This window comes from Cucurbita pepo, chromosome LG01 (assembly GCF_002806865.2).
Source record: "Cucurbita pepo subsp. pepo cultivar mu-cu-16 chromosome LG01, ASM280686v2, whole genome shotgun sequence".
Lineage (NCBI taxonomy): Eukaryota > Viridiplantae > Streptophyta > Magnoliopsida > Cucurbitales > Cucurbitaceae > Cucurbita > Cucurbita pepo.
The window spans coordinates 1,345,069-1,357,904 of record NC_036638.1 but is presented as its reverse complement, the minus strand read 5'-3'; the positions used below and the strand labels follow the sequence as shown (position 1 = coordinate 1,357,904).

Genomic DNA, 12,836 nt, shown 5'->3' with positions numbered 1-12,836 from the left:
TTTTGAGATCTAGGTTAGGGCGCCGTTAGGCACCACCACAGAGTTCTATCAATCTAAATCCTAAACTTTAAGAGTTCTATCGTTCTAAATCACCACAGAGTTCTATCGTTCTAAATCCTAAACTTCGCGAGTGAATCAATTAACTTCAACCATCTTTATTGATTTATAATCATTAACTTCAAGAAAAATTATCACATAAATTCATGTGATGCCACGTAGAATTCTTATTAAAATGCATAACAGAAGTTTGACATGTTTTTCTCCAATATAACTAAAATAGAATGTTCGGAAGCATCTCAAACAGAAAATTATAATAGATCAAACTTGAACATTGAAAAAAAGGCACATGAAGGGGCAATGGATTGGTTACCATTTCACAGAAAAATTGGACTTTCTTCAATTTCACATCAGAATCAATGATGGTTAGTATAGGCCAAAAGAAAATCAGCAAATTCATTACGTGTAAGGTTGATGTAAGTAAAGAATACTAACCAAGCTTCACCAAAAATCTCCGCACGAACAAACTCCATCTTTGAAATGATGAAAGCGTTTCGCATCTCGAACAATTATTTCCCTATCGACAAGCTTCGATATTAGCTTTATCGCCGAATGACAATTAACGCATGCACGGAGATTTTTCGTTATTCTAAGTGTAGTTCCAGGAGCAGTACTGATGATGCCATAAGCAACTGCTAACCTCTCACTATGGTTACAAAGAGTTTCCTCAATCTCCTCATCATTCAAGTCATGTAGAACAGATTCCATATGAGCAACATAACCAGCTGCCTTTAATCTCCTCTCCAATCTATCAAGTTCTTCAAAGATTTCCTTCGATCTCGGATGTGATCTATCTCCAACATGGAACGTTTCGAGATTTCCATTGATCTCAATCGAACTATGTCCGAGGTCCTTGTTCAATCCTTTCTGTGTCATCATTAATCGAACGTTCCCCACGTGGTTCCATAAATGGGCAGAAGCATATAAGTTTGAGAGTTGTACATAATGACCTGTATTATATGGATCTAATAAGAAAAGCTGTTCTGCAGCTATCTCTCCCAACCTCACTTGACGATGGATCTTACATCCACTTAAAAGTGCCCCCCAAACACTAACTCCAGGTTTAATGGGCATGCTCATAATAAAATCATAAGCTCGATTCAAATAGCCTGCACGTCCCAGAAGATCGACCACGCAAGAGTAATGCTGGTGATGCGGTTCAATCCCGTAGTCTCGCATCTGGTGGAAAAGCTCCCATCCCTCTTTTACAAGACCCGAGTTTTTACATGCTGTGAGAAGGCCAACAAAAGTAACGTCGTTCGGACGAACTCCTGATTGCTTCATTCTGTTGTAAAGGTCGATGGCTTCTTGTCCATGACCGTGTAATCCATACCCCATAATCATAGCACTCCATAAGACAACGTCTTTATCGACCATTCTATCGAAAACACTACGAGCAAAACATATGCTTCCACATTTTGCATGCATATCTATAAGGGCTGTGTTCACAAAAACATCATCTCGGTACTCACTCTTAGAGATATAACCATCCAACCATCTTGCTAGTTCAAGAGACCCCGCTTGGGCAACGGCTAGAATAGCAGACCTCACAGTAACAGAATCGACCCCGATATTCTTTGAAATCATCTTACGGAATAGCTCGATTGCTTCTTCACCATATCCATTTTTTGCATAACCAGAAATCATAGCATTCCACAAAAGTAAATTTGGTTTTTCCATCTGATTAAAGAAAAATCTAGCAACTTCCACCCGTCCACATTTAGCATACATGTTAGTGAGCGAGACCACTATGTCGGGTTCGAATTCTAGACCTAATTTAGTCACTAAGCTATGAATGGCTTTTCCTTGCCCCAAATCCTCCATGTCTGTGTAGGCTGTCACAACACTAACAAGGACAATCCAATCAAGTTTCACAGTACTTCGCCTCATATCTTTGAAAACTCTCAACGCGTCCACGGGATCGCCATTTTGAACATACCCAGAAATGATGGACGTCCACGAAACAACAGTTCTATTATGTAACTTATCAAAGACGAGCCTAGCAGATGAGGTTTGGCCAAATCTAGCATACATTGACACAAGACTGTTCTGCACAAACACATTTGATCCAAGGCCATATTTAAACGTCTGGCTATGCATCTGTTTACCTATTCCTTCGACCGACATTCCACTGCACGCTTTAAGCACATACAAAAATGTGAAGCAATCTGGGTTCACCCCTGACACTTGCATATCCTTATACATTCTGATAGCACCAGCAAAAATATTGTTCTGAGTGTAGCCCTTTATGATGCCATTCCACAACAAGATATCTGGTTCTAAGACTTCACGAAAAACCTTATGTGCGTAGTTAACATCTCTGAGATGCAAACATGCATTGATAAATTTGATAACCAAGAAACCACACTTGTATAGCCCAGACACAGTTAACTGGACGTATAATTGATCCAAATGCTTCCTACAGGATGAGTTACAGCTTAGAAGTGCAAAAAGAAGACGAGGGAATTGAAGTTGAAGTGAAGATCGTCATCATTCATGTGGGGTTTGGAAACACGATGACAGGGTAAAAATTTCTGATACAAACGAGCTATACCACTATTGTTGAAGGCAATAGCTCTAGAAAAACTGTAACGGCCCAAACCCATCGCTAGCAAATATTGTTCTCTTTAGGATTTTCCTTTCGGACTTCTCCTCAAGGTTTTTAAAACGCCTGTTAGGGAGAGGTTTCAACACCTTGATAAAGAATGTTTTGTTTTCCTCCCCAATCGATGTGGGATCTCAGAATCCACCCCCTTCGAGGCCCAGCATCCTTGCTGGCACTCGTTTCCTTCTCCAATCAATGTGAGACCCCTCAATCCACCCCTCGAGGCCCAACGTGTTTGCTGACACACCGTCCGGTATTTGGCTCTAATACCATTTGTAACGGCTCAAGCTCACCACTAGTAGATATTGTCCTATTTGGGCTTACCCTCAAAGTTTTTAAAACGCATGGAGAGGTTTCCACATCCTTATAAAAGAAATGTTTCGTTCTCCTCCCCAATCAACGTGGAATCTCACCAAAACAGTGTTTCGAAGTCATATATGAAATCACAAGATGGTCATCTACTAAAAATACTAAATATACAGCTGATTTCTAACCTAAAATGGTATAAAGTTAGCTGAAAATCTCAATCCAACGAAGCTAATAAGATAACTAATATTCAATATATATTACCCTTTCTCTATAACCTAAACACGAGCCAAAGCTAGGCGAGCGAATTCAAACCACAAACGCTGATACTTCCAATCACAGAAAATGGCCTTGAAAATAGAAACTGAAAGTGAAATACCTCCTCAATAAAGCCTCCTGTGAGGTTGCCGCCGCCTTTGAGAGAGCTGTAGATAGCGACGACAAGGAGAGAGAGAGCGAAAATGAATGCAAAGACATGGCTGGAAGTCCGAGGAGCTGCAAAGGCCAGCTCCGTCAAATCCCTATCTTCCTGCTGATGAAGTTCTCCGGAGAAGCAAGTACCGACGAAGCTGTACGATTGCAGCAGCTTGAGAGACGGAGGGGATATGGCGGCGGCCGGCGAAGATGGACCCCATAATTGTTGAAACTGAGGAGAATCGCCATCGTGCTTACGATTCGAAAGAAAACTGTTCTGTTTCTTGTAACCCACTGAAAAACAATTCAATCCCAATTCGTCTTCGAATTAACATTCTTTTTTGTTCCCCTAATTTTGGTTTGGTAATTATAATTTCAAATAATTTATATGGGATCAAATTCATCTTTCACCTCCTTCCTCCATGAATCAATTAGGTTAAACTATTTATATATATATATATAATTAATTATAAAAACATTCAAAAATATCTCAAACTTTCAAAATAAAAATATCAATAATAGTATGAGTAATTCATCCTTCCACTAAGCTCTAGCTTCTTAAATCCAGTTTTTTTTTTTTTTTTTTTTTTTTTTTTTTTTTTTTTTTTTNCTAATTCCAGTAGAGCAGTGTTCAAATTGGTTTATTAGCTCGTAGCTTTAACGGTATTTTCAATAATATTGGGTTAATCTGGTATTTTTGTCTAGCTCACTTAAAACGAAAGAACTTAGTTCCACAACTCGGAATGAAGGTCTATAATTAATAGGGGCTTCATCCTTATCACCAAATATCATCACCAAGTGAAAGAGAAGACGGTGTCCAAGTCAAAATTTCTCAAGGTTTCAACATTGAGACACTTCACTAACATTTAGACGCTCAAACTATAGTTAATCAAGCTAATTCACGTACATACACAAGCATCTATACGTTGTACTATAACATCTCAAATGAGCGTTGCAAGCATTCTTCCCCAAAACGCATACAAATTAGAACTTTTTCGTCTTTAGCACGAGACCCATCTTGAGACTTAGCTTAATTTACGTAGATTTCTACTCGCACGTAATTTTTAATGTTTGAGTTAGCTTAAATAAAGGTGCAGAGGAAGATTCTGGAAGTGAGGATGAAATGATTGAACAAAGAGAAGGAATAAGAAGCTTTAAGATAAGAAAGAAAGAAAGAAAGCATTTATTTAGCTGTCATTTGAATGGCTGTCTCTGTCTGAAAAAGTGACCGTTGAAGCTTCAAAGACAAGCCGACCGTTGGATCAAATTCAAGGATATAAACATATCAAACTCTGACCAAGCTCAGATCCTTCTTCTTCTTCTTCTTCTTCTTCTTCTTCTTCTTCTTCCCCTTTTCTCTGTATATATTTTGACACCCAAATCCTTCTTCTTCGCCTGTGATTCAGAGATGGGTATGGTGGTGGTCATCTCCCTGCCGTTGATTCTCTTCTGCTTCTTGCTTGGTTTTGGCTGTTACTTCCTAGGCAGAGCTAAAGGGAGACAGGACATTCGGACTAATGCCCAGGTCTTTGGGGTGCCGGCGCCGCCTCCCGGTAGCGGTCTCGCCCATCCTCCGCCACCGCCGGAGCCGCTTTTCAAACCTGTTAATTCAGCCCATGTTTGATTTAGTAATCGGATCCAAGTTCAATTCTTCACTGCACTGTCTCTGTCTACTGGGTTCTGTTTTGGGGTAAATTCTGTACTGTTAGGATCAACTTCAATACTCCATGAATCGTTTTGCTGTTGTTGTGGCTGTTCTATGGGTGTTTCTGCATTCAATCAAGTGACCTGCCAAGCTTTGTTGGTAGAAATGTTTGATTAATTGTGTATATCACTGTCTAATTCCTTGCACAAGTTTGGACACTTTGATATCTATCCGTGTTCATCTCACCTAGCTTTGCAACTCGACAAATCTACTCATGGGATCCCACGTCGATTGAAGACAAGAACGAAGTATTTCGTATAAGAAAAACAAAGAAACTCTCCGACATTTAATTTTATTCATACATAGGTTCGTACAATCATGAGACAAGAGACATCTATCATTGTATCAAAATTTCTAAGCCAAGAGACATCTCGAATAAATAGTTTTTATGGGGCGTCGATTCTCAAAAGGGTAACGGAGGTGTGTAAAGGTTTTCTCGAATCAAATGGAGATTGACCCTTGAGTGTAAAGTGGCCGAGGGTAGAATTTCTCTCCTTGGCAATGGTTCGAGTCTGTATGGGAACAAATTATAATTATAATCCATTTAACATAAAAATTAATTCAAAGTAATTAAATATTAATTAGCTAATAATTATTATGAAGATTCTAACTTATATATAAATATTGTAATTAGATTCTAATTATTTTTTATAATGTCGTATAGATAATTATATTTAAATGTGTTTTTGAACATTTAATTCTAGATTAAAGAAAAAAAAGTAAAAAGTAAAAAGTAAAAGTTAAATTAAAGATTTACAATTACTATAAATATCTCTAGGGTTCCAGATTGCCAAATTTACTTTCAAAGCCCTAAAAACGGATTGGGGGACGAAATTCCGTTCATCATCTTCTTCTTCATCGTCTTGAAGGCGCGCAGTCGATGCCCTGTGCTGTGGTTTTGGTCGGCGAGGAGGGCCATAGAGAGGGTTCCATTATCAAACGCTCTCTCTCTTCACCCACTTATCAGTTTCTTCTCTTTTCATGTCTTCAGTCGGTGGTTTGCTTTTATCTTCTCCTCATCCTTCAGGGTCTTCTAAAACCCTAGCCTTCCACTCCGGTTCCTCCCCTATATGCCTGCTTCCCTTTCTCCTTCTCTATAGTAAAAACCCCTGTTTTGATCTCAGGCTTTTTGCCTTGCAATTTGAATCCAGTTTCAGATATGGGCGATTTTAAGGTATGATTTGTTTGTTTATTTAATTTTATTGGTTTTGTAAGTCCTTGTTGGTTTTTGAGTTGAAATTTTGTAGAGTAAGTTGATGGTTTTCTTTGATAAGAAGGGCGTGCAAATGTTTCGACAAGTTTATTCATTTGGCTAAATGCCATCTTGTTAAAGAAATAAAGTGCAGATGAGTTTTTCGTATGTTCATACTTTCTCAATTTATTATTACGTATCAGTTTCGTTTTTGGTTCGATTGCATGACACTGAATCGCCTAGGACAAAATTTTATGAGTGGGGTTATACTTTTTTGATGAATAGGTTTAAATAATTTCATTGTATTTGTTTAGGGTTTATGCATTTGTGTGTTAGTGATCTTTGGACTTATGGTCTCTTTTTTATTAGGTTCTATTGTTTGGGTCTTTCACTGAAGATGAAACCATTGCATCGATGCAACCTCAATCGAATGTGAATCCCGGAAACCTGGTCAACAATGTAAATATGCAATTTGATTCTCTGAATCTTACAGATGGAAAATCGTCGGGTAGTTCCCTTGACAGTGAACTGAAAGGACCTTCTGGTTCTACAACAGCATCCGTAAATTTGGGGCCCCTTGATTTAGCTGCTAAGGATGCTATTGATCTGAAAACTGTCCAAAGGAGAAAAAATCGCACTCCCCCGGCATCGGGAGTGCCAAAAGAGAATGGAAGTACTCACCACCTAAATCAAAGCTCCTGTTGTACTAATGGGGCGACAGAAACGAAAATAGACGACATTGTCTCTTCTTCAGTATGTGAATCAAATAGGCAGAATAATTCTATAAATCAATTTTCAAGACTGTTAGTAGAAGACAGCCAAAAAAATGGTAGCATTGATGACTTGCAAGAAATTGTTCCCAAAGAAAATTTCAGAAGGGCATCCGTTGTTTCTGTCACTTCTTCCACTAAGCTACTACCTCGAGGTTTAATTAACCCAGGGAATTTATGCTTTCTGAACTCAACTCTGCAGGCTCTTTTATCCTGTTCTTCTTTTGTTGATCTCTTGAGAAATTTGAAGAATCGTGAAATCCCCAAGGTCCTTGCCCTTCCTATTATATTCCGGTCTTTGTTTCTGTGATATGAGGAAAAATACAAAACAAATAGATTTGTAGTAATATGATTGATGACTGATGTTTCTACTAATTTTGGTGAATTTCTGACTTGAGATGTGTTTTTCAGGCGGGTTATCCTACACTAACTGCGTTTGTAGAGTTCATATCTGCCTTTGAAGTACCCAGTTCAAGTGTACTGAACAGGGATATGGCTGCTCTTGATGTTGGGAAGCCTTTTAGCCCTCTCATGTTTGATGGTGTTCTTAAAAATTTTAGTCCAGATCTGCCCAGTGGTATCTTGGGACGTCCAAGGTTTGTGGATGTTCTGCCAATATATTTTCATTTCAATGCTCATCTCTTACCTTTGGTTTGGTTTGCTTTAAAGTAGCCATTGATACAGTGGTGAATTGAAAATATTAGAGAGTAGGATGAATATCAAGCACTGGGAATTACACAGATATCTTTCATATGACCTTAATTCTCTGCACCTTGCACATGTACTTAATTTTGGTGATCTTTATCTTTTGCGAGAAGCATGACTGTGAGTTATGATTATCTTTGTATTACTTTGTTGACTTCTTTCCACATGAGGTCCATATTAAGTTTCTAAACATTTATTGATATGCGACGCTTTGTATTTGATATGTTTTTGTTAGGTTTTCTATGGATAACTAATTTTTTCATTATCATTTGTTTTGAAATGCTTAACCCACATTAGTGCTAAGTGGTTTATTTTCTATACTGCTAAGGGGTTAGCATTATTTTGTTTGGTGAATAGAGATTGGAGATGGAAAGGGGGAAAAAGATTAAAAAAATTGTAAGTTAGTTCTAGCATTCTATCGAACTTATTTATACTTTTTTCATAATATAGGTATTTTGATAAAAGTTGTAAGTTAGTTATAGCATTCTATCGAACTTATTTATACTTTTTTCATAATATAGGTATTTTGATAAAAGTTGTTTACTTTTTTTGTTCGGCCTTATCAACGATTTTACAATGATTTAGAAGAAGACTTGAGGGAATATTTATTAGAGGTTCAATAAAAAAGAAGACTTACACCACCCAACGAGATGTCTATCATAATTTTTAGAAGCAATGATCGCCTCTAAAATATTCTCTACGCTTGATTCATGATTCTTAAATTCCTGTTATTTTGCTCATCCAGACAGGAAGACGCACAAGAATTTTTAAGTTTTGTCATGGATCGGATGCATGCTGAATTGCTGAAGCTTGATGGAATGTCTTCAACTACCAATGGGGATAAATATCTTGTAGTTGCTTCTGCAGAAGATGATGAATGGGAGACAGTTGTGCGGAAGAACAAATCTGCAGTGATGAGAACACAGAGTTTTGTTCCTTCAGAGTTTAGTGAAATCTTTGGGGGGCAACTGACGAGCATGGTGACGGCAAGAGGTAGTATATGGACACATGTCATACGGTCATGGTTTTTTGGTCTGGTTTTGTTTTGTTCTTTTAATGTGAATGGAATATTGAAGGTAATTTCCATTTAGAATTTAGCTAATGTCTTCTGGAATTATTGTGCTTCTTAGCAATTGATTTGTTATCCCTTGAATTCTTGCAACTAGTTTTTCTCTATTGGTTGCATTGATTATTTTCCATTCACTTGGTTCGTTGATTTGCTGGACAGCACATTTTCATTTTAAAAAATTCCATTTCTAGTCTGTTACTTATATTTGACTGATTTTTAGTCTGCACAATTATGACTGGTCAAAGTTGGATTCATTTTGTATCATCCTCTGTGGTCATGAATCAACATCAATTTGTGTAATATCTCGTACTTACGTCTTTAATTGACACAATTGTTTAGCATAACTAAACTGCATGGATAGGCAATTCTCCAATACAAATCCATACCAACGTATTTATTGTTTTGATCTTATGTTTTTTACTCGTGATACCCCTCTATAATTCAATGAGTTGATATCTTTTTTGCTTACCGTTTTTAGAACCCGAATGATTTATTGCTGTTTATATATTCACTTGCTTTTTCTTGATTTCGATACCTCTGATCCAATTTTTGCTTGGGATTGGGCAGGAAATAAGCCTTCTGGTACTGGTCAGCCATTTCTGTCGCTGCATCTTGATATTTACCCTGAAGCTGTTCGCACAATTGAGGATGCTCTGCGTTTATTTTCTNGTTTTGTTCTTTTAATGTGAATGGAATATTGAAGGTAATTTCCATTTAGAATTTAGCTAATGTCTTCTGGAATTATTGTGCTTCTTAGCAATTGATTTGTTATCCCTTGAATTCTTGCAACTAGTTTTTCTCTATTGGTTGCATTGATTATTTTCCATTCACTTGGTTCGTTGATTTGCTGGACAGCACATTTTCATTTTAAAAAATTCCATTTCTAGTCTGTTACTTATATTTGACTGATTTTTAGTCTGCACAATTATGACTGGTCAAAGTTGGATTCATTTTGTATCATCCTCTGTGGTCATGAATCAACATCAATTTGTGTAATATCTCGTACTTACGTCTTTAATTGACACAATTGTTTAGCATAACTAAACTGCATGGATAGGCAATTCTCCAATACAAATCCATACCAACGTATTTATTGTTTTGATCTTATGTTTTTTACTCGTGATACCCCTCTATAATTCAATGAGTTGATATCTTTTTTGCTTACCGTTTTTAGAACCCGAATGATTTATTGCTGTTTATATATTCACTTGCTTTTTCTTGATTTCGATACCTCTGATCCAATTTTTGCTTGGGATTGGGCAGGAAATAAGCCTTCTGGTACTGGTCAGCCATTTCTGTCGCTGCATCTTGATATTTACCCTGAAGCTGTTCGCACAATTGAGGATGCTCTGCGTTTATTTTCTGCACCAGAAACTCTTGAAGGATACCGGCCATCAGCTGCTGGGAAGGTATACTTTTGTATTGCACGTATCTATAAAATCCTCTTGCTTTGTTCTCCCGCATGCATGATTCTCAATGCAATTGCATTCTTTCTTTTACTTTTTCTGCCCCTTGAAATGTTTGTATTATGTTGTAAAAGTAAGCAAATGTTAGCATTCTATCCAAGTTTTTGATGGGTGTGTATTATGTGCAGACACCCTTAACCAAGGGTATGTTTGATCATGCTTTTAATTGTTCAAAACCTATTTTTAATAGTATTAATATTGCCTTTAAAAGCTTTTAAATCAAAGATTAAGACATGTTTCGAAGTAATTTTGAACATGGCGGAAGTGATTTTAATAATTTCAAAATCACTTTCAAACATACCCTAAACTTACCTTCAATTTTCCTATGTTTCTAAAAATGAGATATATGTTCTCCAGGCTGGTGTTGTGACTGCTCGCAAATCTATGAAGATACAGAAACAGTCGAAAATAATGATATTACATTTGAAGCGTTTTGGCTATGGAAGCCATGGAAGTACCAAGTTGAATAAGCCTGTGCATTTCCCCCTTGAGTTGGTTTTAAACCACAACCTTCTCATCTCCTCATCCACAGAGGTATTGTCTCTTACTTCCCAGTCTTTCGATACCAAAAGTAGAACAGGCAAGATCACGCCCTATAACGTGTCCGTTAGTGTTCGCTAATTGTTTCTCTTGGTTGCAATCTTTTCAGGGCAGGAAGTATGAACTTATTGCCACCATAACCCATCATGGAAGAGAGTCCTCAAAGGGACATTACACAGCAGATGTTCGATACCATAACGATCAATGGCTGCGATACGACGATGCATCTGTCACGACAATCGGGAAGAATCATGTGTTGCATGACAGGGCTTACGTTCTCTTCTATAAACGAGTTTAAGGTATCGATGTGGACGCAGAGTCCTTTCTGGATCTGATATCAACATAGAAAAACCCTTCTGCTGCTTGTGAGGCTTTGAGCTGTTGATAATGTGTGGATGATCTGCTGCAGTGAGAATGACGATCTGGTTCAATTATACAAGAATTTTAAAGCGTTATAGTATTAGTTTTGTTCCGAGGCGTTATGGTATTTACTGGCATTATATAATTTTTAAGAATATTATATTTTGCGAATAAAGGATTGAAATAGTAACTTCCCTTCTTTTCATTATTTATTTTAAATTATTTTTTATTTATAATCCTATGTATGAACATTAAATTGTCACATCCCTTTTAGACCCTTTTTTAAAAGAAGATAAGAGTTGGATATGCTGTAAAGGGAAAATAGAGGTCAAGCCTAGTTGCAAAGTTGCAAACATTTCATATTGGAACACTTCCAAGTCTTTTCATACTTACGAACTATGTTATAATAACAACGCTCTAGATTGAACGTAATAATCAACGATATTATTCTTCTATAGGGGGACATCTAATCCTTTTGTCGTTGAAAGGTTGGCTAATTGCAGCAGGCTCGAAGGCAGGTACATGAATTTGAACGCTATGTTGAATGTGCCACTTGTGCAGGTGAGACATTGGTGTTCTAGAAATGGTGGCAGCGGCACGTGTTGCAACCTAGGGATCACCCGGTAGCTCCTTCCATCTATAAAGACCAAAGAGGGCATAGCACAATTCTTCTTGGAGGAGAGTTGGTTTGTCTCGGTGACTGATCTTGCCATAATATACTCCTACCTATAGCACTAGCAACCAAAGTCGAGCATACATATGACAATCCTCATACTATTGATATCTTGATCTAAACTCTATGGTGGAACTTAAGAATATATTGATTAAGCATTAATATCAATGAATATTCTCATAAAAAATATTAAATTATTTTAATAAATGCTTTTGTTAGCATCATTAATGTGTTTGCTACAACTTCAACAAAATCTCAAAATATAATGAAAACGAAAAAGAATAGTCATTTTCTTTGACTTTATTACATTAATTGTAAATCTGAGTTTGGAAAAAGTTGATAAAAAAAAAAAAAAAAAAAAAAAAAAAAAAAAAAAAAAAAANTTAATTTCAATATTTCAAAGCTTTCACATTTCAATGAGAAAGGGGAGATTCATAATTTTGACTTCCAACAACAAGACTAGTCTTGAAACCAAGTCAATATAGTCATGAAAATTAATGTATTTATTTATTTATTATATGATATAATATTCAATTTTAGTCGTCAATTTTTTTTATAATCAAAATAGTTAAATAATAATACGAGACTAATTTTCTCTCCAGAAACGTTAATGATAAACTAATAATAATGACCAATTTTAAGTATTATTAAAAATACATGAACTAAAATGAAATACACAGACCAAAATGATATTTAATTCATTTAATTAGTCAAAAAGTCGATAAACTATCAAACTGTATAATATTTAATTCAATTAATACACAATTAGGCTAATTGATAATTGTTAAAGCTCCATTAGAACGTAATTTAGTGAATAAAACACCGAGGTTAGATAGCCCACACCAACATTTTTTTTATTACAATTATTTATATGATTATATTTAATAATATTTAAATGAATCGACAATTACGTGTATTTTAAAAATACTATTATCTCAATCATTGATTAATGTTTTTTTTTTTTTTTTTTTTTT

General features: G+C 36.3%; 2 protein-coding genes across 2 annotated transcripts; one reads left to right on the top strand and one right to left on the bottom strand.

Annotated features, from left to right (window-relative positions):
- Positions 1-188: 188 nt before the first annotated feature.
- LOC111789060 (pentatricopeptide repeat-containing protein At3g12770) lies at positions 189-3,787 on the bottom strand. Its single transcript, XM_023669703.1, has 2 exons — positions 3,348-3,787; positions 189-2,476 (listed from the first exon to the last, which is right to left on the bottom strand). The coding sequence occupies exons 1-2, from the start codon at positions 3,443-3,445 to the stop codon at positions 499-501; spliced, it is 2,076 nt and encodes a 691-aa protein (XP_023525471.1). The 5' UTR covers positions 3,446-3,787; the 3' UTR covers positions 189-498.
- A 2,093-nt stretch (positions 3,788-5,880) lies between these two features.
- LOC111789079 (ubiquitin carboxyl-terminal hydrolase 24-like) lies at positions 5,881-11,397 on the top strand. Its single transcript, XM_023669724.1, has 7 exons — positions 5,881-6,261; positions 6,649-7,317; positions 7,461-7,645; positions 8,500-8,747; positions 10,087-10,232; positions 10,647-10,823; positions 10,939-11,397. Exons 1-7 carry the CDS (start codon positions 6,247-6,249, stop codon positions 11,125-11,127), a joined length of 1,629 nt encoding a protein of 542 aa, XP_023525492.1. The 5' UTR covers positions 5,881-6,246; the 3' UTR covers positions 11,128-11,397.
- The last annotated feature ends 1,439 nt before the right edge of the window (positions 11,398-12,836 follow it).

Excerpts from the sequence above, each read along its gene's own strand:
- LOC111789079 (XM_023669724.1), top strand. Across the intron at positions 7,646-8,499 it reads GGTATCTTGGGACGTCCAAG|ACAGGAAGACGCACAAGAAT; the intron begins GTTTGTGGATGT and ends TTGCTCATCCAG. Across the intron at positions 10,233-10,646 it reads GGCCATCAGCTGCTGGGAAG|GCTGGTGTTGTGACTGCTCG; the intron begins GTATACTTTTGT and ends TATGTTCTCCAG.
- LOC111789060 (XM_023669703.1), bottom strand. The coding sequence starts at position 3,445 with ATGTCTTTGCATTCATTTTCGCTCTCTCTCTCCTTGTCGTCGCTATCT. Across the intron at positions 2,477-3,347 it reads CAGGAGGCTTTATTGAGGAG|GAAGCATTTGGATCAATTAT; the intron begins GTATTTCACTTT and ends CTCATCCTGTAG.